Raw genomic sequence first — 26,135 nt, 5'->3', positions numbered from 1 at the left:
ATGAGAGAGAATTTCACTTAGCTTTTCTGTGTTATTAAGGACATTTGTATTATAATGTATTGTGCTTGGATTTACAATGTTGGCTATGCAGTACGCCCAACCAACATTTATTTACAATGATACACTGAGAAGGACAACTCCCTGCCTTTTCCCAGAAATGGCGGGCTGTGTGCTACCATCCCTGTGGAGCTTTTTCTCCCTGTGATGTTCCATGGAGACTGGTTGGTGGAGTTCTCCGTATACGTTTACCAAGAATATACATTTAGATACTCAGTGATTGTCTTCTTAGTATGTGGACAGTATCCTGCAAGTGGTGATAAAAATAAAGGAATAACAAGCACTGAATTACGACATAAATATTAAACTAAAAAAGAAACAATAATCAAACTTCATTCAAGGGGGAACGATAAACTTTTAATGAGTGAGTGAGACATTTTATTTCTTCCCGGATCTTCTCACCTGCTTTTTGTTTGTCCACACCTTTGCATGTCACTTGGCTGCCAGGAAATGGTTTAAGTGTGAGAGTGCACAGAGCTGCAAAAGAAAGATGCTTGGTGCGGAAGGGAGATTTAATCCTCTGATAATTCATGCGTAAAATAATAATTCATCCTGGGGCCATTTTGCGTTTAAAATGTTTAGTCTGCTGTAGCTAAACCGGCTTCTCTGGCTGTGATTGATAATTTATTCAAACTGGGTTGTTATGACTTTCAAAAACTCTTGAAATTTTGCCTGAATCTAACTCGCACAGTGCTTAAGGAGGAGAATTATCTGCGCTATAGTATCGCCAAAAATAAAAACTCTTCAGCTGTAACAGACAGTCGCTCGACAGTCATAAGGTGAATCGCAGATCGCGTTGTTGAGGGAACAGATAGTGATTTTATGGTGCACTACGTCCATAGACGTCTGGCTTTCTTGACGTCAGGAGAAGTCGGAGCGGACCCAGCGCTGCGCACAAGCACAGCAAGCACACTCGCTCCCAGAGGGAAGAAGAACGCATCACAGCCACAGATCGCCATTTAGGTACGTTCCCTTTTCAGTTCAACATTCATTGCAGGCTTGTTTGCGTTGTGTTATTTTTATCTGTGAGACAAAGTGCCTTTGCTCCACTTCCTTGTCGCATGTCCGCAGCCTCCTGCTTAAACCTTAAGATGCTGTCTTGATTTGACTGCCGTACCCTTGAGCACTGCAGTATGGTTCGCACACCCACATCGTCTATTCTTCCTGTAGTCTATGATAGTTGCATGTTCACCACGACCCACGAAAAACGAGCTCGCTGTGGCATTAGAAGCATATCGCATCGTTTTTAATTTCCATTCAAACTCCTTGCTTGCTTGCCATTCACGCCCTGCAGCCCTGCAGCCTCTATTGTCAAACCCTAATCACTGGAATAGCCTACACTTTCCACTTCAAAGATCTCCAAGGATTTGTATATTTGTAGATACTCATTCTTCAGAGAAACCCAATTGTTTCAAGCGAAGTGTTAAATATAGCACAGGTCCCCCAGCTAGTGTCTGCCTACAACCTACTGACCATGTGTTTGTTTTTGCCACGGTATATGGTCGCTTTCTTGTGACAGCCTCTGCTGCACTGTTTGCCCTACTTTATTAGTGGTTTTTAGAACTGGAGAACTGTCATTTTTAGTGGTTTGTGGTTTCTGTTTGTAAACTTGTCCTAGGTTTGTTGCTAAAGGTTTGTTTTGTCGTGATTTATTTCTATTTCTTATCTCATTAATGTCTACATCTTAATAAGACATACCTTGGTCATCTAATTTGTCCTGTTTAATAAATTCAAACACAAGAGCTGTTGTAATTTTGTATTTTGTCATCATGCGCTTACTTCCAGCTTTTTTTCTTGTCATTCAGTGCAGCACACCATATAACCAGAGTGTAATCTAAAACAATTAAAAAACACTGAATATTTTTGTTTAATTTTCAATATTAAACACTGTAGGAATGCACAGATTGTATACAAATTCCTAAACATGTATATCTCCACTTTGCATTTAAATCTTTGCAAACATAAAAGTAGAAGAGAAAAAGTGGATGTTTTTTCCTTAAGAATTAAAAAAAAAAGTCTTAGAATGTAACCAAGTCACTAATTCCCCGAATTGATCATTTAATTTGTTTCTCTATTGAAAATCAATGCAGTTGATCTGAACTTAATTGTGTATACTCTGAGTCTTTTCCTTGATTATTTTTTTCCACAGCTGTAGTGTGGCGTTTCCCATCAGCATTGTAGGATGCCTCTTGGAGAGGATGGAAATGGATGGAAAAAGAAGACATCAGACATCAAAGAACATTACGACTTCAAAGAAGTGCTGGGAACGTAAGTAGTACTTACTGTTTAGTTGACAGATTTCGACTCGATGGCTGACTGGCCGAAACTTGCAAAGGCACTTCCACACCTTTTGGGAATATTTGGATGTCACGCTCCTTTTTGCTGTGTCTGCATTACACCAATACTGCTGAAATCTCAGCAACGGGAATGCCTCTATAACACTATGGATAACTAGATACAAAAACAACCATGTATGTTTAGAATTTGAATTAAATTTCCCTTCATTATTGGAGAGTCTATCATCACAAAGATAAAACCCATACAAGTACTGGTAGGTTTGTAAAGTCTGAGACATCATATAGTGAAGCTGGCATTTGTTGTCCATGCGCATTGTAACTTATGAGTACTTGCAGGTGACAGAGTGCATACGCATGTTGCATGATTTAATGTGGTGAAAGCAAAATAATGAGGATTAACACAGCCTGACATAGCCATTCTACCATATATTTCCACACCATTTAACGACTGTGTAGCACCTATCACTGATCTAAACCATGCTCTCAGGAAGGCAGCTACCATGGCATCACCAACTGATTTGCAACTGCAAGCTTCAGTGTTTTTACTATCCTCATTTTTTGCTGTTGTTGTTGTTGTTATTTGTTTGTTTTGTTTAGGTAGCAATGACCATATTTCAGCAAGAGGGTGGAGTTGTCATGGTAACAAGCAAACCATGTTAGTGCATTTGTTAGTTGTCAGATAATTCAATTAAAATGCTTCAAAAGGTATCAAAAGCAGAAGCACAGTGTAGTGGTCCAGTTCAGTGACTCCAACTAGTGGAGAAAGGGACCAGCAGATACCAATCGACTGCAGCTGCCTGTGTAAAAAATACAATTAAATGCAATAAAAAAAGCAAAAAGCAAATGTACTCTCTCGAATTGTTATGAAGGGAGAAACTATCCATAGAGATGAAAACACTTTTCGTACCAGAATGTAAAACAGACTGTTTAGTGCTTTAAATTTTGTCATTTTAACATGGAGTCTAATGGGACTGATTTGTTTTGGGAACTTGCCTCCAGTGGTCAGCAGAAGAACTGCAGTTTTCAACACAAACGTAAAAAAAACTTTTGGCTCCAGAGGTTAGTGCTTGAGGAGGATGTGAAATACTTGTAGGCTGTTTGTTCTGGGTTTCCTCTTTCCTACAGTATACATAATACATTTTCTCCTTTTATGAAAACTCAAAAGTAAAAAAAAGAAAGAATAAGAACACATTTCATACTAACATAAAATCAATGTAACTGGATAGATCCCTTTTATTTAAACCAGTTATGAAATTGTAATTTTCAGTATGACTTGTTACTCTTTATCCTTTTCATATGTGTCTGTGGGAGCTACTCCATCATGGCTGACAGGAGGATATAAGACTGTTGTATGAACTCCAAACTTGGGTAATCAGGAGAAGTTGGCTGTAACTGCTGACTGCAGTTTGCCAGAAAATCTGTTGAAGCTTGAGTCCAACCAGTCATGTAAAATCTGGCGGTGAATCATATTTCCCGCTGCCCTCATATTGACCCTGATTACATTTTGTTATTGCCTCATAGTCTGGAATTTGAAATACATTTTAAATCTTGATTTAATAAGTCTACCAAATTAATCTTCAACCAGCTGGGTTCAGGTTGCCTTGCAGTCTGTGATGGTGAAGCATGGGTTCATGCAGACCTGCATCTGCACCCTCCAGGGGGACAGGACTGAGCCCAGATGGTCAGGTGGGCACCTCTCCACCCCTAAACTGAGTACAAGTGACCTAGCACACATCCACCTGTGATGACACGGGTGTGCCATATGTAGTGTGGCTGTTTTCTCTCCTCTTGGAATCACACCTGCTTCCCCAGAGAGGCAACACAGAATCAGATATTAATGACTGCACAACTCTGGTCCCCATCCAAAACTGTGAGATAGCAGTGGGTAGATGACACTGTCTCGTTATCTAAAACACTGTAAGAGACAGAAAATCTGTCTCTCAGAGCTGTGCATGCTGTCTGTAATGCACTTTGACTGTATGTTTCAGATTTCATGACTGCTGCTTAATGCTCATAACTCCTGAAATGATTCTACCAGGACTCCACAGCAACTTAAAACAGTGACTGTTAAAGTATGATATTAAAGGTTATATAACTTGGATTGAAGTGAGTAAAATGCCAGGATGCCATGCTCTCTTATTCCAGAAAAAAACGAGAAAAAGAAAATGCTGTAGTAATATTCTTTCCCTCCTGTCACTATAGCTGGACCTAGCAGAGGGTAGAATTAATGTGTTGACGGAAAGCTCCTTATGCTCAGAGAAAAGATTACTGGGGAGCTTTATCCAGGAATTCAGTGTGTGAAGTTAATTGATTTATGTTGAAATATTATATTCAGATCCGAATAATCCTCACAGTTCTACCTCTGTTTGAAGTCCACTGGAGAACAAATTGTCCTCATGGTAGTGTTAGCAGATGGGGGAAAAGAAATCCCCCCTCTACAATTAATATACCTGCCTTGCTTTGGAGACTGTTTTTCACTTTTGTTATTGTCATGCTTTTCTCCTTCAACACTGTGAATTACCAAGAATGAAATGAATGAGACAGAGTTGTAGGGCACTATAGAGTCTTGGGATTCTGTTAGTGTAATGAAATTGTACACAAAATTGTACTTTTCCCAAAACAGAATATTTGGGTGTCATGCTCTTAAAAATTTGCCACTTTTTAGCCTCTTGGTGTGTTAAACTATTCATCGGTTTATTTAGGACACCTCCTGAAAACAGACAACTTGTTTCTGTCCAGAGGTAATGCGTTCAATCTACCAGTTTCTCCAGAGCACATTCACTCTAATCCTCAACACACTTTTTTTTTCATTTATTGACAAAACCCAAGTGTCATCGGATGATTAGATAAATTGTGTCAGGCAACCAAGTGAGACTCCATCAAGATACAGTTTTTAACACCTACCTAATTGGGGCTGGTTGGGGCTCATGTGGTGGCACGCTCTATCCCCCTCCCTGTTCCTAATGTATGACTGTGAGCCTAATTTATTTATGGGTCAATATTATCAGCTATTATTAGATATTTGATGATCTATTGGAATGTGTATTCATAACAGTTGATAAATTAAAATGTAAAAAGTGAGAAGAGACATGAGAAACAACTTTCAACCCTGTGATGAATGCTGACGTTGTGTTCTCATTGGCTCCATTTTTAGTCACCACCATGATTTGTATATGCACCAGCATATACAAAGACACTACATTTGTGCAAATTAATTGCATGCTGTGTGTTCAAATGTTTGTGCATGTTGGATGTTTTTCCCCCAGAGTTGGGGTCATTACTCAAAAAAGTAATGTATTACACATATCACACAGAATATTTTTAAATAAAGCAGGTAAAAACGAAGCCTGCTGCCTGACTGCTCAGCAGTTTGTTTCCTGTTGAAGTTCAGGGTCTGGCTGCTGGGGTGGGATCAGCATTCACTCAGCTTTAACATCACTCTGGGGTCTTCGCTAGCTTACCGTTAGCATGCTGTCTGTGCAGGTGATTTCTAAGAGCAAAAGGTGCGTTAGCAGCATAATGTAGTTGTTTGCAATTTATACTTTACCATTGCACTCTTCTCCTTTTGTGCAGTCAAAACAAAATGTCCATAGCTCCACTTTAGACTGCACAACAACTTCCCTCCTCCAGCACACAAACTGAAATCAACTGATTGTAGCGTATTTGCTAGTAGGACAGATAGAAAAGCCGACAATGCATTCCAAGGAATCAAACTACTCAAACTGGTTCTTCATTCCCATCTCTAGATATATCAGAGTATCACATTTATAAATCATAAAGTGTCATGAAGTATCGATATCCATCTTAAAGAGCTTATATCAGTCAACCTTTACTTTGTGGAACTACTAATGTTAAAAGGAAGTAGCCTACATGAATGCAGAACGTGTTACCAAAGGGTCAAGGGTCAATCTCAAAGGGTCAAGGGTAAATCTTTCATCATGAAAAATGCAGTAAACAAATACAGATAGAATCTTTTTTGTTTGTTTGTTTGTTCCTGGAATTAATAGTCATAACTAGTAGACAAAAGTTCAGATTATATTTTGATACTTGTTATGGAGGTGTAACATGCGATGACAGTCTAGCTGACTCAAGTTTCTTCTGTGTTGGCCCTCTTTATCGAGAGTGTTTGTTTAAGACTTTAAGATGGAAGGAGAGTCCAGGGACCGAGGCATTGCTGTAGTTACTGTGGTTTATTACTGCCATTAATACTGAAAGCCTTCGCTTTTCTGTATCTCAGTTGTCCAAATAGATGTCTTTTTGTTTTACAGTGTGGATAAATGTCCTCTGAAATCACTTAATTTACTGTGTTTATTTACAAAACAGAACGCTGCAGCTTGACTTTAATCATGAACAGTGATAGTGTGCAGGAACATAAGTTCAGTTTATGAGTGCTGTGGACAGGGATTATACCCATGAGCTGGTAGCTTGTCTAACAGAAATGAGCTACACAGAGGCTACTTAACAAATCATTTAAACCACAAAACAGTAGTAAAATCAGTCTTAAGCTTCCACAGCAGAGTGATTCTGAAGTTTACTGCTGATGCCTGATTCTTCTTTTAGAGCCCCCGGTTAAGGAACAAGGTAATTACATGATACAGGTTTTAGAGGAATAATGCAATAAGTTCACAATCATAGTTTACACCTAAGCGATGGTATCTGACTCACTTTTGGAATACCCCTTGTTTCAATTAGTTTTAACATCAAGACCTAACTGACATTTTAAAAGGGAAGCTATTTGGCATAAAGTATGACTCATAAAGACAGGATAACAATAAAATGAGCCTTAATTTCAAATAAAACAAAGAGATGAGGCAGGTCAGCTTTAAGAACTACTTGTGCTGTAAAGGTGGATGATGAGTATAAATATTGTGACTGTGCAGTACTCAGAATCACTGGAAAGCACTTGTGCTGGTTAGTTTGTTTGAAGAGAATAGGAGAGGAGTGAAGAGGTTCGACTTACACATAACTCTAGCAGTGTGAAGGGAGAACGTACAGTTGTACAATTGTTGGTGAATAGTCCACTCCACTCCCAAGCTTTGGTGGTGTGAATGTATAAAGATATTTTTGCAATGCGAAAAATGGATCTAGAGATAATTTTGAATTGGATTGTACTATATATCCACAGAGATGCAGTCTTCTTTTACACTCTCTCAAGCCCACACACACACACACACACACACACACACACACACACACACACACACACACACACACACACACACACACACACACACACACTATGGATTGGACTAAAACGGGAATGGTTTTTTTGGGACTTGGAGGCGTGTTGGGTTTGAAGTGAGTATTTTGTATCAGGTGAGATCGATAGGCTTACGGGTCCTTGTAGATGTTTTCAAAAAGGGCAACAGTTTTTACTGATTGTGAAGCTATCACCTAAAATAAAAAAAGAACCTGATAAAAGTAATTGCCACAAAAAATTATATTTTTGAACTAAGGAACTCTCAGAACTTAGAAAAAGTATTCATTCTTAAGTAGCAAATACTTAGACCCGTATGTGACAACCTGTGTTCAGTGAATATATAGTGTTAGTGTACAGTTAGGGTTACCATCTATGATACTTAGAACCCAGGGGGTTAAGGCTGCAACTTTATGTTGCAACTGTATGAAGTCACTGGCTTAAGACTAAAACGGTGCAAATACACTCACTGGCCACTTCATTAGATACAGCTTGTTAGAAGCCTTGGTTTTAACAAGGGATTATTTGAGTTATAGTTACCTGCATATCAGTTCTGCCCATTGTCCTCTGACCTCTGGAAACAACAAGGCATTTTCACACAGAGAACTGAGGGTCACTGGATATTTTATTTTTCCTGACCAGTCTCTGGAAACTCTGTTTTCAGATTGTTGTGTGAGAAAATCCAACTAGATCAGAAGTTTTTGAAATATTCAGATCAATCAATCACCATCAATCAGACCATGTTCAAAGACACCTTTCTCCTCCTTTCTGATGCTCGATTTGAACTCCTGCAGGTCTATATGCTGCCTATGACATTTGTGTTAACAAAGTATTGAAAAGGTGTACCTAATGAAGTGGCCAATGGGTGTATATATGTGCAAAAGCCTTCTCTTGAAACCTGTGTAAAAATACATAGAAATAGCATGTAAGGCAATGACAGAGTTTGTACCGTGTTAATGCCTCTACAGATGGCTACAGACATTCACTGTGCTTCCTCTCTTATTATCTGCAACCAATCACCAACGGAAAATTTTGATCCGACCACTTTAAAAAATTAACAAAAAAATGAGGGGTGGCTCAAGACTTTTGCACAGTACTGTATATGTACAAAAATGAAAGCATGTGTGTGTGTGTGTGTTGTACAGTACAGTGATACCACTAATTAGAGTGAAAGCAATGCGAGACATTGATATGAGAATGTGTGAATCAATATTTGTCCATTTAGACAGCTGGGCTGATAGTGTCATCACCAACTTGTGTTTTTTTTGTGTGTGTGTCTATCTATCTATCTATCTATCTATCTATCTATCTATCTATCTATCTATCTATCTATCTATCTATCTATCTATCTATCTATCTATCTATCTATCTATCTATCTATCTATCTTCTTTTACAAGATGTCTTATTCTAACTGCCAAGATGACAGATGCATCAGTTATGAGTCTTGAGTCCAGTGACTCATGTGAAATGTATTTATTTTAGTTTCTTAACAGCGAGTTGATGCACATGCCAGGATTATTTACTGGCATTAAATACATTTCCATTGTATGTTACCAATTGCTGGTTAGATACAGAAACAATGTTTTAATCAGAGACTGAAAAAAAGAAAACCTTACAGCTGGATGAGAACATACAGCCCCATTTTTGCGCCTGTCCAGGGTTAAAATACACAGCACTCCACATATTCTCATTAGTTTAGAGCAACAGCTACAGTAGCTTCCTCTGTGTTCCTCTCCAAAACCCATTGAGAGTCCACCCCTACTATGTCTCCAAGGAGAAATGAGCAACTGGATGGTTAATTACAGTGTGTCTCATGGCAACAGTGGGGAAGTGTGTACATGTGTGTGTATGTGCGTGTTTATATGTACATCTATGATGATCCTTTTCTGGCTCTGTCGTCTGCTCTGTCATTCTGTCACTCACAGATCTGTGCTGAAATCACGCAGTCATATTGTTTTAAGAACACTTTCGACCATTATACAGCCTCATAGTTCTGTTACAGCTAATGATATTTTATGTTTACACATGTTAAATTACATTTTGGATAATATATTTTTATATTCTTTTATGTATATTCTTTTTCCATTCTTGTCTCAGCCTTTACTGTAGTACTAAGAGACTGACTTTTTTCAGTCACATGACATTGTTTAGAGCAAAGTGAATAAACTGTGGGATTGAACTCTCAATTAGGCAATAGTGATGAGAGGTGGGCGATACAGCTTGAAAATTATATCATTATATATCAAGGAAATCTGTGACTATGAAATCTATGATAATATAGAAAAAAACCTCAACAATGTTTCATCAGTAATTGCAGCTTGCAGGCAGCAGTATTTATCAGTGCAAACACAATGAAGAGCACTTCCCATCCTTCTTTTCCAATGAGGTACTGTCACTGATGACAGACTACCTAATTCAAAATGTGAATCTATTCCCACAAGGTGCTTGCAGTAGATGCACCATTATAGTACAATAGTGGTGACACAGCATTATTTCCAGTGACACAGCATAAATCCCATGTAAGCACAAAAAGTAGCCTAGGTCATGTTTTTCACTGAAATTTTAAAGTAAACGTACTAAAAAAAACTGCTTGACAGAATACCTAGCAACCTAGCATTGTAACTGTTTAGTAGTCAGTAAAATATTGTTACATAATAAAGCTGAAATCGAAAAATATTTTCTACTGGAGATGATAGTTAGGTTGACATTGTTGCTATCTGCTAGAATCACCTCCTCATGAATCTTTAAAGCTTGTTTTTTTTTTTTTTTCCGCCTCAAATGGTGGAACAAGTTTTTTTCCGCTTTTAGTGGGAACAGTTGTTTTTGTTTTGTTTGTTTGCATATTTTGCAAAGCATTGCATTTTATGTACTTAGTCTTCACTGGGGACTGACTCCATGCTCTCACTCTCGGACATGCCTGTGCTAGTGCCATTGTTGTTTGCTCCCTACTGTGAGAGGGTGTTTTTAAATGTACTCCAGTAATATTGTATGATAAGGCACAGCCCTAATGGTCCAGATGGTAGCTATAACTGCTAAAAAAAACTGATAACATTTTAAACCCAAACCTGAGCTGGCACGTTTTTCTGTTCAGGAAAGTAAAACTTCAAACTTAAAAAGTAAAATTTTAATTTGCAAAGTAATAAAAAATATCGATCTTCTTTACTGTTTTTTCCTTTCCTTTTTTGTAAAACAGTAAATGAGAAAATTCATAGATAATAACAATAATTACATTTTTCCATTAAAATGTTTCACATAAAAACGTGAAAAAATATATTTTTGTAATTACCAGTAACTTTAATTTACAGCGGCTGTTGCATTAACCTTACCTTTGGTGGGATCTAATAATTTGTTAAGCACTATATGTATTTATGTCTTTTAATCTTCATTTGTTGTTTATTGTTTTTTATGGCTATTGTATTGTGCTGATATTTTGCTGTCTGATATTATAGCATTTTGAACAGTACAGATTTGCACTCTGCACCTATAAAAAGTGATGATTTTTCTTTCTTGTTGTTTCACTGTTTTGTCAGTCACTTTGGTGCATATCTCAAATCACTGCAGAACAATTACTGGTGGTGTTTCTTATCAAAAACACACAGTAGTCTGCACACTCAAAATCTTTATCAGTACAAAGTAAACAGACTTTAGCTGTCAGTGTAACAGTGAATTCTGTGTTTTGTGACGTAAACTGCACTGTGGGTTTAAAGGCAATGATTGAAAATCCACAAGGTCACACTTTTCCAGTACAACAGTACACATTACAGCATATGGGTGACTGGACAAGATTCACATTTATACCTGTGTAATTTGTACTGCAATTTGCTAACAGATCCTATTATTTTGATATGGAAAATAAAAAGATAAGACTCTTTCACAGCCCTTTATCAGAATCGGTCACAATGAAATTCTGTTATTTCGGCATGTTTTAACTTGTTCAAAAGGATTGACACCTGGGTGCTTTAGAGTTAGTATAGAAGGAGCTGTTCTATACAATTTGAGCTGCATTACACAAGCATTTAATAATGTGGGCAGTTAGTATTAATGTCCACAAATGTGCCAAAGCTTTAAAAGGAATGAGCCCTATGATGTGTGCGGTAATGTGGAAGTTGAACAGGTAGTTCTAAGAATTTCAGAGAAATGTATCAAAGCAAGGAAGTGTGTAAATGCCATTTATAAAGTTGATGAGGCAGTTCTTATACAATGTAACAGTACATTTCAGACACATGTTAAAATGAGATAATACTGCCTACATTTCCATGAGAAAGACACGTGATCAAATTAGGATTTCCATAGGTCTCTCTCCCCCCTGAGGTGTTGATTGCCTTACTTTCAATAATCCCCATAAAGTTAGACAGAGTTTTACTGACCGATAGTGTAAGTTTAGCACTCTTGACCCTCTGATGAAAGCCTATGTAGCTACAAATGCTGCAGGCTTAAACATATTAAAATGCTTTCAGGGGTCGATGAGAAATGGACGTTTATGCAATTTTGCTCTGAGACTATTTTAAGGACGTTTTAAAAATGAAACCAGAGATGTGTGTTAGAATTGGTTGCTTTCTTGTGCATCAGCTTCACTATGCAAATGTTTCCAGTGCTTTGGTTCGCTGAGCACAAGATGGCCACGGTGCAAAGCCATCTCAAGGATTACCACGGATTCAGGCAGAGCATTTATTATGGAGAGATGACAGAAAAAATAGAAGAAGAAGAACATTACATCAGCTTTGTAATTACATATTAATTAACTTTAAAAGCAGAAGGAATATAAAGCGAGCAATTATTATTTAAGATTTTTATTAAAATCCAAACATTTTCAGTTTTGGCTCAAAAGATGACGTATTCTAAAACTTGAACATCAAACATCCGTTTGTGTTTTGAGTGACAGTGTTGCTTCGCACACATGGAAAGGATCCCTGTGGTTGCTAACAATGTTGGTGCATTCAGGTCTCCTCCTGAGCTCCCTCCCACGCTCCTGTGGGGAGACTGTGTAAATACAAACTATTCTGCCTCTCATCATCACCAGACCGTAATCTATAATGCAGTCTAGTCTCCCTCAGATACAGCTACACTACATTTACTCTATCTATTATTGAACATCGTTTCCTTTTTTAAAACAACTTCTCTTCCCATCTTTCTACGTGACTGTTGCATCACCTCCCGAGCCTTTTCTCGGCCCCCCAAAATCCTCTTGGTAATGCCACCGTTGTGAATTATTCATCTAAACATCGCTCTCTCACGCGCACACCTTTGCAACACAAACACAAACCCTGATGGTTTGAATGCAGTGTATGAGGTCTGGTGTGGTTAAGTGGTAAATTAAACATTGGTGTTTTCATAGCACTTTTCCAGGCCTATTGACCGCTCATGCATTAATGCACAAATACAGTGCCTCATTCAGTGCGTGCAGCCCTTTATCAATCACACTCTCAGAGAGGGAAATTCATTTTCATTATTTTGCACAAGGACGGAACAACATGCACACCAGAGGAGCTGGGGTTCAAACCACCAACCTTCCAGTTAGCAGAACATATAAGAAGAAATAAGAAGATTGCACCAAAAACCTGTATATTCAAACATATATAGTTATTTTTTATTTATTAGAGCTTATAAGCATGAATGTTTTGTTAAAAAAACAAAACAAAAAACAACTCTTCATGTGTTATTCTTTCATGTCACACTCTCTAGGCATCGTGGCACAAAGCTTTCTGATTTTGTCCGTTTCAGTCCACACGTCTCTCAATTACTGTCTGATTGGTGCATGTACGCTTGTGTGTGTTTTAGGGGTGCTTTCTCCGAGGTGGTTCTAGCAGAGGAAAAGAGGACTCAGAGGCTCGTGGCCATTAAGTGCATTCCCAAGAAAGCGTTGGAAGGCAAAGAGAACAATATCGAAAATGAGATCGCAGTACTACACAGGTGAGGCCGCTGGAGTTGCTCGCGATGCATCGGCTGCTGCTTTGTGTCCAGCTGGAAGGATCAATCAGTGCAGCCTGGTACTACAGTGCATATACATCACTCCAAAATATATGCAAGGGGTCAATTGAATGGGTGACTAAATGCATGGTGTCAGTTGAAACAGTAGGATTGTGCACCGGAAATGTCAGGAGTAAAGAAGATAGACCTATTTTTAGTGTCCCTGTTGCCAGGGCAACAGCACACAGAGGCGGAGATGGTGTGGAGTTCCCCGCAGCAGTGTACTGAAGAAAGAGAAAGAGACATAGAGGGAGGAGAAGTGGAGAGGGTGGGGTGGGGGGAGTATTATAGAGGGAGAATGATATGAAAAAATGGGAGGAGTGGACAGAATATTTAAGTCAGAATGAAATAAATAAGAGAGACATGAGAGTGAGGGAGATGAGGGAAGTTTGAAAAAAATGATCTGAGAAAAGACAGAGGGATTCTCTCACCCTACGAAAAGTCACATTAGCCCTTCTCAGCTGCTGTTGTGTTAGTGATGCCTCATATGCTTTCAACTTGACTCAGCAGCCGAGAGAGATGCTCAACCTTCTGTTGGCTGGTTCATAACAATAAGCAATCCAAATCAATGTTTTAAGAGACTAACATTTGTTATAACCATGCTATTAGGCCCTATAAGTGTTTTTCGTTCATTTCTGCAGGTGCAGAAAAGAGTCAAGAGGTAATCTGTCTAAAACTTAGCTGTGATTTTTCTGGGAGGCTGTCACATTTTCTATTTTTAGGGAGCAGTGTAAATACCTTGTTTTAACCTGAGTTCACCATTGTACACATCAGGGAAAAGAGAGAGCAGCGCTCACTAAAATGGGAATTATGCAGCAAGAATGCCATCTGGTGACCAATTAAATATAAACGTTTGGTGTTTGGTGAAATGTGACTTGTTTAAAAAAGAAAATGAATGAATAAAAAAAAAACAGATTTCTGATGATTTCTGTTTGTGAATTTTCAGAATCAAGCACCCCAATATTGTTTCGCTGGAGGACATCTTTGAAAGTACATCCCACCTTTATCTTGTCATGCAGCTGTGAGTTCTCCTTCCTCATTGCTTTCACACTGCCAACTGCACAACACAAGATACACATGCCTCTCATATTTTTCTTTAAAATAGCCTGGAAACATTTGATTTTGTTCTGTTAATTTAGAGAAAACAAATCAGGAAAAAGCTTCTTTTTAAAAAAAATCTGTTACATATGGCATTATGTAACACCTCAAATTTGACAGTGTATCATATTCGTATTAATATATGTCATTTCAAATGTTCAAACTCATGAAATCACTAGCAGGATGAAGCAGTCTTACGTAATTCGGACAATTTGCTAAAATTCAGTAAACCGTTGGAAACGACAGTAATAATCATAAAAGAATAAGATAATAGATTTTTTTTAATTTAAACAAATTTAAGCTCATGTTGAAGAGAAAATCACTTCTAATATTTGCAGTACTGTAGAGACTCTTTCCCCTGATTTTGTTTTACTGACAGGGTGTCTGGAGGTGAGCTCTTTGACAGAATTGTGGAGAAAGGTTTCTACACGGAGAGAGATGCCAGCCAGCTCATCCATCAAATCTTGGATGCAGTCAAATACCTCCATGATATGGGGATAGTCCACAGAGACTTGAAGGTATCTTAATTCAGCAAAAGACAGAGATATAAAAGCTCAACCTGTCTTGCAGTTGGCTTGTTTTTCTTTCTTTTCTCTTTTTTTTCTAACCTTCCTCTTTGATCTTTCTTCTTGTCTCTGCAGCCGGAGAATTTGCTGTATTACAGTATGGATGAAGACTCGAAGATTATGATCAGTGACTTTGGACTGTCAAAAATTGAGGGGGCGGGCAGCGTCATGTCCACAGCCTGTGGTACTCCTGGATATGTGGGTGAGGCATTCAATTTTCTGGTCTTCTCACGTCCCCCCTTCTCTTTCATGTGAGCTTAGCACTAGCTGTTTCAGCTGATATCCCCTCTTTATACTCTGCATTGTGAGAGGCTCTTTCATCCACTATTGAGTCAACTGCAAGTGTTTCAGAAGTGCTCTCTACCTGTTTAACATGACCTGGCAGATCACATAGTATTACTGAAAGGTCAAGATTACTTGAATTCATCCTCACCGCTGCTCTGTCTCTATACTTTCTCACTCTGTGAATGTTGACTGCAGCTCCTGAGGTGCTCGCTCAGAAGCCATACAGTAAAGCAGTGGATTGCTGGTCCATAGGAGTAATTTCTTATATTCTGTAAGTCACAGTTTATTTATCCCTGAGAAGTATAGAGAGCGTTTGGAGGGGGTTTCTTGCATTAAATAAAATCCAATGTCGTTTCTACAGCTTATGTGGCTATCCTCCGTTTTACGATGAGAATGACGCCAAGTTGTTTGAGCAGATTCTGAAAGCAGAATATGAATTTGACTCTCCATACTGGGATGACATCTCAGATTCAGGTAACCATGAAATGTCTACTACAAATACAGATTAAAAAAATACATAAATAGCAACAAATGAGATTATTATTTGTACATGAACTTAAATTTCGTTGGCAGCCAAAGACTTCATCTGTCACCTGATGGAAAAAGACCCTTTGAAAAGATACACATGTGAGCAGGCGCTCCAGCATCCATGGTAGGAAAGCTAAAATACTGGATCTATATGTAGCTGCTATAATGTCATAAGCAGCAGTCTGAAAATGTTTTCAAGTTTTTATTTATATATTTGTTATATTTTATTTTTTAAATTTTTCTGGTTTCTCAGGGGTGACATTTCGGCTTCTTTAATATCGCAAGATACAACAATCAATCAGTTATTGACTGCAATATTGTTTATTGTTTTTTCTTACTGTCAGTGTGCATATAACTGATTGCTTTAGCTGACTCATCTCTTTGATTGTGCATTGTCAGATGTTTGGGAAAAGCCCAAAGAAACATTTCTACATTGCAGATCAGCAGATCAGTGTTCTACAGATTGGCTTATGCTTCAGTGAAGTAATGCTTAGCCATGAATGATGCTAATTGTTTACAATATGATGTCTCAGTCATGTGCCTAAAATTCCTGTAATTTCTCCAATTCTTGGTGACTTTCAGGATATGTGGTGACACAGCTCTGGATAAGAATATCCACGAATCTGTCAGCGCACAAATCAAGAAGAACTTTGCCAAAAGTAAATGGAAGGTCAGTTCCTCGGCTGAATCACGCAGCACCCTGTGGGAAGAGGTGTATTAAGATTGCCAGGAGTTTCATTTTGTACGGCTTAACTGTTTTCCTCCTTCAGTAGCTGTCAGACACAGAAGGTTCTTACTATTTTTTTTCCCCTTCCACTCTTCCCTCTCTCCATGTAGCAAGCATTTAATGCCACAGCAGTGGTGCGCCACATGCGGAAGTTGCAGCTGGGCACTAGTCTCGAGGGACCCAGTCAGATTACTCCCACCAGCCCCTGCCATGGACATCTGCTCCCAGAGGAAGAGGAGGAGGAGGATGACGATTTGGGGAATGGCGAGGAGGAGAGCTGTAAGTTAGCAGTTCACAGTGAATGAACATATGGAAATTCAATTTTTTCCCAGGAAAATTTAGGTGATTCAAGGTGTATGTTTTTAGAAATTGTGTGAATTTTCATGTCAAAGGAGATGAGTTTAACATGTATATAATAATATCATAGTTACTGTAATTATCAGCTGCAATTAAACCAAAAACAAACTATTTTATTTTAGACAAAATTTCTTCCTTATTTAGGATAGCCCTAAAATGTAAGTTCACAATAATTTATGATGTTTGCGGTAAGGTTTTCAGTCATACAACCACACTGATTTGTCATGAGATGTGAATCTGGTACAATTGGAAATCTTGCCTATTTCTATCATCAGCCCAATATGATGTGGGTGTAGAATTAGGAAGAGGAGCTAGCTGGATTAGGCCAATTTACACTTACTTTGAACAGACAGACTCAAGCTCTTACACCAACCATGGATAATCTCAGACCCCAGAATAATCCGTGCTCTGCTCTAACATCCAGTGTCTAACTACGAGGATGGCCGTCGTGGAAGCAATGAGGGCAGCACGGATCGGGACAGCCTGAGAAGCTGCACCTACTGCTGCAGGCCAACTAGTCGGATCTGAGCACAACCTAATAGTGTTGTCATGTCACATCGAATCCCTGGAGCGCCCAGAGCCCGCCGACCCGCTGACCCGCCGACCCGCCCAGTCTGGCCAGGAATGCAGAGCAGCTATCAGGCACGGTCTACCAGAGTACATCCACAGCCAGCAGGTCACTGTTACAGTGCAGACAAAACATACATTTCCTTTGCCTGGGAAAAAAAAGAAAAAGAAAAGATAAATAATAATTTTTAAAAAAGAAAAAACTTCATGAGTGAAGATTTACAAGTTTTAACTGCATTGCATTAATGGTAAACAAAGCTGCTTCAAGTAGGCATGGCTCTTTTAAAGGATCTTGCAATATGTTGGTCCAGAAACCCTTCGCCAATACTCCTCCACCACCACCATTAAAGCACGCTGCTGAAAAAATCTAGGTGAATGTGGCCATTGACATTTTGCTAGTACTATAAGTGGTTGGCTTCAGGAAGGGCCTAGAGTTTTAATCTGTGATGAGATAAAGGTATTCTCTTTGATTACGTATCTCTTATATTATCTGTCATCTGCAGTACCTCTAATCGCAGTTACAATGGGCGTCCATCTGGACCACATGCTAGACATTTCTCGCAGCCTTCTCCAAAAATCTGGCCAGACAGGGGGGAAAAAAGCTAATGAAAAGAGTACTGAAAGCTCCTTCTGCATGTCTTTATACTCTTCACCCATCAATATGACTCAGTCTAGTCATCGACCAAGTAGCTGTTTAGTTAAATCTCAAGCTGTGTCTTCACTGCTGATTTCACCTGCCTATCTATTTCTGTTTGGTTAACCCCTTTTTCCCCCTCACATTGTCACTATTTAGTGTTTCTGTCTTTAAAAAAAAATAAGTATTCACTTCTTTTGTTTAAAGCCTATTTGCAAAGGAGATAATTGAAAGTGAAGGGTGATTCTGGGGTTCTGGACTCTATTCTGGCTCAGACTGGGTTTGTGAAGGGTCATTCTGACCTGAAGTGTCTGCATGCTTTTTGTTAGGGAAAACACTGAAATGTACGAATATCAAAAGGAGACTTCTTTGTTTTTTTTTCTTTGTTTGTTTGTTTGTTTTATGGCTGTTCTGTTATCTGAGGCTCAAACTGAGATCCCCAAAAGTCTGGAAATCACAGTAATCTCACCTTCCTCCATTGGCATTCGTCATGTTAGAAAAAGCATACAGAGAATCCACAACTAGTGGGAAGAAAACAAACATAACCATATCATGTTCATCCTCCCTGTTTTGTTTCTGACAAAGTGTCTAAATGTCCGCCGGCTGTCAGTCTCGAGGTCTGGCTCCAGAGGGATCTCAGTCTGCGCGCTCCGCCTGCTTTGTGCTGTGCACCTCTAGTGGAAGAAGTTTTGGTCTACTGTTTGCATGACCTGGTTCAATATGTTTACATGAATGATGATCAATTAGTATAAACACACATGATTATTATTACTCTGTTGTACTGAAAAAAAAAAGATGTAATACTGTAATTTTGAGATATATAATGTGAAGTGAGTAACACCAGAAGTAATGTTGTTAACAGAATACAACACAGCACAGTGGACTTATCATTTGCATTGACTGTGATGGTCAAGTCTCTACCTGAGTGACAATTCTCCTGTACTATGTTTATTTCCATCTGAACTCTCTTTTAATCGTTCTGGTTTTTTTTGCTTTTATTACTTATGTTGAATCTCTCCAACAAATCATTACTAGCTGATATCTAGACAGTGATAGGGGAAAAAACACATCAGTGCCATTGTGTGCATCACCTGTCTGCCAGTGTACAAGCTTTGTTCCTCCAGAGCAAAAGGCCCAAAATACTAAAGCCATACAGGGAAATTGGAATGCTTTACTAAAGATACAGATCAAGCATGTCATCATTTTTTAAATGTATGACTCAGGTGAAGGACGGCCTTCGAGAGATTTAAAACAGAAAAGGAGTGTGACAAAGCATTTTCCCTCCAACAGCTTGCTAGAATTACTTAAATCCTGACACTTGTTGTGTTGTGTTACATTAGTACGCAAGCAGTCCACTTTAGTTGAATTTAAACCTGTTTATTTCCCCCACTCGTATTATTATTTCCCCTCATTTTGTTATTGATACATATAGTACAGTAAAAGAAGGCTATCACTCTGGATTTACATGACTGTAATTGTGGAAAATATGCAAACTGTGTTTGAAGGGCTTAATGTTAACTGTAAGATAGCCAGTGTTGATGACTTTGAGAAACTGGCTATTATATGTTTGGTAATGACCTTCTGTTCAACCTTTCCTGGGATTTGTTTCCACTTGGCTGTGTTTTTTAAAGCTTATATTACCCATTACAAACACATCTAAATTCATAAAGAAACACGTGTATATTATATATATAAATATAAATATAAGTATATATTGTATATCCTTTTTTGTAAAAGCTGTTTTGAGCTACAAATGTATGGATGCAATGCATCATGGGTTATTGAACAAGATGTAAGAAAATAAGATTTGTACCCACAGAGATATGATTGCTGAAACTGAAATAAAACTTCCTTGTCTATGCATTGTGTGTTCTGTCATAATATAATAACCAGGTTTCTGAAAGATTTCAGGTGAAACTGTAGAAATGTAAAGTGTGCTGATTCCAAATAGTCTGCAAAAGGCAATGCATTCACTTTTTTAAATGCGGTGCTTCTTAACTCGCCAATCTCAATACTACAAAATTACAACTTTTAAAATAACCACGATCAAATTCGTTTGATTAAAAAGTATTTAAAGTATATTTCATATCTACAGATCTAGAGTAATTGTCAGTGGTAACATTAATCACAAATGTACATGTTTGCTCGTCTAGTATACAGTATGTATGGTATGAGGTTCTTCTTTCAGATAATAATATGAATGTCAAAAATTCTGCACACAGTAAGAATGTAGATAGAAAGCATGTAAAAAATGTTTTATTATGGATTAAATGGACAAAATAAACACCTAATAAATTGTGCTGCTGGAGAAAAAAGAATCAACAATGTCTGTATACAATACAATTTTTTATAGTTTTCTTTTTTTACTGAACGTTTTGCTCTAAGTCACATTTAACCAAAGTATTGAGAAGAAAAACAAAAACACAAAAGACACTATTCACAGTGATGACGTGTCTCCACTTGACCAGAAGGTGTCGCCTCGATCATGAGCATTGAGCTGTATTATCTATCTATTCTATTTATAGCAGAAGAATCCTTCACCAGGTCAGTTATTCCCAACAGTCAATTGCACCCACTGTGAATACAAAACACACACGTAGTTATAAAACGGTCACACTTCTTTTGCCCTTGTACAGGGCACTGCAGTCTTCCTCAGTCTCTCTTTGACTTGGATGAACTCTGGTTCTTCTTGTTTAACTTTCTGATCTTTTTCCAGCTGTGGAGAAAAGAGAAAACAACTTAGAAATGACACAAATCATATAAACTGTAGTGAATTACCTAAATACATTCATGGAATTAAGCTTAAGTACATTTAACTGAGTGCAGACTTAATGTACACAGTGTATGTGCTCTCATTGTTTCCTTCTTATGCATGAATTTAGTAGAATTCAGAGGCGAAGCCTTTACTCAGTATGTTGACTTTACACAATTACATTTATTTGACAGGCAGAGATTCTATATATTTTACAGATTTCATGAACTGTACTGAAAAATAACCTCCATCTCTTCTGGCTGAAAGAATTACATTTACACATTTAAAAGTGCCTCGTTATTGTAACACCAAGACTATAATACACCCACTGTGTCTATTTCTTTTTTCTTATTTTCCTTTTGCAACTGAGTCCTTTGTTTAAACCTTTTGCAGGATCTTTTATTTGTGACAAAATATTTAAAAAAGGTCATATTGATATTTATATTGCATAACATTGCATAGATATGACATATTTGAAATCATCAGTGATTACTGATTCACTGTTAGGCCATGTAGCTAGAAGCTAATGCTAAACAAAGGTAAACTGTCCAGCAGAGAAACAGATTTGTTGCGCTATTGGACTCCAGAGTGGACTAGACTGCCCTCAACTGGCTGTATGCAGAACAACTTAATGTTCTGTTTCTTTATATTTCCATGATTACAGAAAACATTATTGTTAGGTACACCTTGCTAGCACTGGGTTGGACCCTCTTTTGCCTTCTGAACTACCTTAGTCCATCATGGCACAGACTCAACAAGGTGCTGTAAACATTCCTCAGAGATTTGGCTTCCTATTGACATGATAGCGTCACACAGTGGCTGCAGATTTGTCACATCCATGATATGACTTTTTCCATTCCACCACATCCCAAAGGTGCTATATTGGACTGAGATATGGTGACTGTGGAGGTCATTTGAGTACAGTGAAGTCGATGTCAATGTTCAAGAAACCAGTTTGTGATGATTTGAGTTTCATGACATGGTGTGTTATCCTGTTGGAATTAGGGCATCAGAAGATGAGCACACTGTGGTCATAAAAGAATGATTATGGTCAGTAACAGCACTCAGATAGTCTGTGTTGCTTAAATGATGCTCAAAGTGTGCCGAGAAAATCATCTGCACTCCATTACACCACCATCAGCGGGCTGAATCATTGATACAAGGCAGGATGGATCCCTGCTATCATGTTGTTTATGCCAAATCTGACCCTATGACCAAAATGTTGTAGCAGAAACCAAGATTTTCTGTTGAGTACATGGAAATTGTAGCCTCAGTTTCCTGTTCTTTGCTTGATAGGAGTGGCACCCACCATTGTCTTCTGCTGCTGAAGCCCACCTGCTTCAAGGTTTGATGCATTCAGTTATGCTCTTCTCCATACCTTGGTTGTTTGAGTAACTGTTGCCCACTCTAAGCTCGAAGCAGTCCACCCATTCTCCCCTGACCTCTCTTTTTCATTCTCTGCAAACCTTAGAGTTGTGCAAGAACATCTGAGCAGATTAGCAGTTTCTGAAATACTCAGACCACTCTGCCTGGCACCACCCACCACACCACATTCAACGTCACTTGAATCAGCCTTCTTCCCTGTGCTGATGCACGTCATCAGGTTGTCTTGATATCTACATGCCTAAATGTACTGAGTAGCTGCAATAAGAAGGTGTACCTAACAAAGTAGCTGGTGAGTGTGATATACCTGTGTATGTGTACCTGTTTAGACATCTTTGTGAGGACCAAAAATTGGAGTGTTGCCATAGTTGTGGGGACCAACAGTAACGTGAGGACAAAAGTGGCTGTCCTCACAAGGTTGAAGCCATTTTTGAGACTCAAAATGTGGTTTTAGTGTCAGGGTTACAATTAGGTTATGTTTAGCTTTAGGCTAAGGGTTAGGTTTAGGCATTCATTTTTGATGGTTAGGGTTAGGGTAAGTGGCAGCTAGGGAGAGCATTATGTCAATGGGATGTCCCCACGAGGATAGCAAAGCAGACATGCTTGTGTGTGTGTATGTGTAACAAGAATATTCATGAGTAAATGTATAAAAGAAAAAATGCTGTGTGTCCTGTGCTCACATTTTCAAGCCTCTGTTGTCTTTTCAGCAGCTCTTGGTGTAGCTCTGATGTCTTCTTCTTTGCCTCCTCTTGATCCCTGCTCGCTTTCAATCTTTGTTCCCATTTCCTTTTTTCCAGAACTCGCTGGAGTTCAGTCTTTCCTTCTTGAGACACTCTCTTCCTTTCAGGCACACAGACACACTTAATGGTTTATGCACGCAATGACACTGGAGTATGAGCATTTCTGACCTTTAATCTCTCTGCCCAACCTCTTGTGGGTCATCTGCAGTTCCTTATGCAGCTCCCGGTGGCTCTCCAGGGCAGTTATCGCACTAGTAGCTTTTAGGGGTCTGATTAGATTACTGCTCTCCTCCTCACTCTGCATTTGGGATGGAAAAGCCTGAAGCTCTGAAAATCGGCCTTCAAGTTTGGTTTGATGAGTCTGCATCATGGAGGCTAAAGGGAACAAACAGTTTACATAAATATGTTTTCCTATCAAGATGATTTCTGGGTGGAATTCTGCCTCAGATTTGTAAGATTCAGTTTTACATACCAAACTCACTCTAAGGTTTGCCAGACACATTTACAACAAGCTTTAATGAGGTAAAAATGTTTTACTGTTAAAACAACAAATTTATAATCTATATATTACAACAGTATTTCAACTAGACAGGATATACAACATCACTCTGATATTTCCTCACCATACAAATGAAACTGTGTCTCATCTCTACCTGGAAAATGCTGAAGATCTCTCTGTCAACAGAAAAAGGTGGGGGGGAAAGGAAATAATACATCCTAGAGATACCAACATCCCCCAGACAAATATTGCTGTTTTATAGATACGTACATGCAAAAATAAAAGCAGCACAGAGAAAAGGAAACAAATAGAAATCTCCAAGTCGAGTCAACACTGCATCTTATTGGAAATAGCACAAACACAAAGCTGCATTATGATGCTGACAGACAAATGAAGTGTCAGCTCCTTACACATGTCCAGTGAAGCGAGAACCCTTACTGTTGAGGTGGAAGGCTGCCACCTCATTAATGACAGGATCAAACAAAACACAGTTAATTCCCACTGAGTTATTTGCTTGCTGGAATTTAAGCAGAATTAATAGCTGGGACAAGAATCATTATCCTCTGTGAATCAGTCTGGACAGCTGAATAAACAGTTCTTTCAGCTCTGAACTGTTTTTGTTGCTTACTGAAGTATTTCATAAATATGCAGGAAAAGCATGCATGGTAGCATAAAACCTTTTTTGTTTGAAAACTGTCTGCTACTTCGGAGCTTTCCAGCTTGCCATAGTGACATTTGAGCTACATTTAAACAGGCAAAAAAAAAAGAATTTGAATGCTCAATGTGATCAAATTCCAGCAACAATATCCAAATAAATGGAAAAAATACAAGATGACAGTAAATTGTCAGAATGAGAGGGAATCTAGATGAGGAATGAATACATTTTAATGACAAATTGCTGCTAGCCACTGTTTTTTTCAGGGGGGGGGGGGGGTCTTGTTTTGTAAAGCTCACACAGTGGATATTGTAGGGAGAAGAATTAATAGGACATGACAGGATAAACAGTCTCCAAGGGCAGCTTCTCAGAGTGCATTTTTCAGAGTGCATTTTTTCAGTTGGATATAAAAACCAATATTTGTTTAAGCATTCACTGCCTTTGAGCAATGGGTAACAAAAACGAGAGATGTCAGTAAGAGAAAAATCTGCCACAGGAAAAATGGTACTGTAGGACAAAAGCTGTGAGCACTTCATGTCAAGCTCAGTAATAACACAATGATACCAAAGTACAGTGACGAGGTAATAACTAAGCAAAACAAAGTTATAACCAGGTAATAGCAAAGTATATATCGAGTATTACAGACGGAACTTTATTTTAAAAGCAAAAGGAAAACCAATTTAAGGATAGCAGTAAAGTTATACTTTGGTAAATATAAATAACTTACAGTATTGTAAGTGACAGGTTGTGTCACTTACAACATTTGAATTCTGAAAATACCACTTACACACACAAACACACACACACACACACATGCACGCGCGCACACCTCCTGATGCTACCAAAGTACTTTAAATGAAAATTAGGACGATAACGACAAACTTACCTTCTTCCCATGAGTGACTCCCATGTCTTCAGAGTGAGTCCAGATTTGGTGCTTGCACAGATTCCGTTAGTTCACACTTTACGGGGTTTCAGCAATAATTTGAGGTTACCCCCTCTCTCTCTGCTCCAGCAGCCAAGAATGCCACAGAGGGAGGAAAGTGCCCTGTGTTTGGACCAGAGGGAAGCCTCTACCGAGAAAAGCTCCTGTTGAGCAGACTAAAGGTGTTCAGCAAAAAAAGCCAAAACATTTAACTCTATACCTACTCATTAAGTGCTGTATTTAAGTAAATTTGTATACACGCATTTTATTGGACTGTTTATTTTAAAGCACTGCCATAGGCCGGCTAAATGGATGAATGGATGGCTGGATGGATTTAGCTAAAAAGATTTAAGATTTTAAATTAACCACACAAGGCTCGGGGAAAAGTCTATAAAATTACAAGAGAACAGAACTACTACTTCTCTGTCCCATTAATCATTTTCTAATCTGTCACATTTAAACTTGTGACCCCCTTACAGGAGCCGTCGCTGTATGCTTTGAACCACTGGACCAAAGTAATTAGTCTAGTGGTAAAGCAGCTTTGTTGTAAAGGAACAAAAGTGTTTCAAGGCCATTAGTAAGAGATATGTGCACAGTACTCAGTAACTTGACTTCTACTATTTGAACATTTACTATACAGCCCACAATCACTAATCTATACTTGGAGCTTTCATTAGGATAAAAATATCAAGGAATATCAACGGGGGAAGAAATACTAATCCTTGAAGGATTGGACTGGCAGGCCATTATAGTACAGTGAACTTACTGTCAAGGTCAAAAAACCATGACAGTGAGTTCTGAGCTTTGTGACATGGTGCGTTATTCTGCTGGAAGCAGCCATCAGAAGATGGAGGCACCGCGGTCATAAAGGGATGGACACGGTCGACAATTCTTAGGTGG

At 38.5% G+C, this 26,135-nt stretch overlaps 2 protein-coding genes across 2 annotated transcripts; one reads left to right on the top strand and one right to left on the bottom strand.

Moving 5' to 3' along the window:
• Positions 1-493: 493 nt before the first annotated feature.
• On the top strand, positions 494-20,123 carry camk1a (calcium/calmodulin-dependent protein kinase Ia). Its single transcript, XM_082534045.1, has 12 exons — positions 494-1,020; positions 2,207-2,325; positions 13,331-13,462; positions 14,466-14,540; positions 14,997-15,135; positions 15,259-15,385; positions 15,664-15,739; positions 15,830-15,942; positions 16,042-16,120; positions 16,579-16,666; positions 16,834-17,002; positions 17,505-20,123. Exons 2-12 carry the CDS (start codon positions 2,240-2,242, stop codon positions 17,606-17,608), a joined length of 1,188 nt encoding a protein of 395 aa, XP_082390171.1. The 5' UTR covers positions 494-1,020; positions 2,207-2,239; the 3' UTR covers positions 17,609-20,123.
• A 380-nt stretch (positions 20,124-20,503) lies between these two features.
• LOC309706235 (protein FAM107B) lies at positions 20,504-25,360 on the bottom strand. The gene is made up of 5 exons (XM_082532576.1): positions 25,197-25,360; positions 23,780-23,831; positions 23,345-23,531; positions 23,097-23,256; positions 20,504-20,997 (listed from the first exon to the last, which is right to left on the bottom strand). The coding sequence occupies exons 1-5, from the start codon at positions 25,218-25,220 to the stop codon at positions 20,893-20,895; spliced, it is 528 nt and encodes a 175-aa protein (XP_082388702.1). The 5' UTR covers positions 25,221-25,360; the 3' UTR covers positions 20,504-20,892.
• Between the last annotated feature and the right edge of the window lie 775 nt (positions 25,361-26,135).

Source organism: Aulonocara stuartgranti (assembly GCF_965226115.1).
Source record: "Aulonocara stuartgranti genome assembly, chromosome: 5".
NCBI classification, from domain to species: domain Eukaryota; kingdom Metazoa; phylum Chordata; class Actinopteri; order Cichliformes; family Cichlidae; genus Aulonocara; species Aulonocara stuartgranti.
Note: the sequence above shows the minus strand (reverse complement) of the source record. Positions and strands in the feature narration are given on the sequence as shown.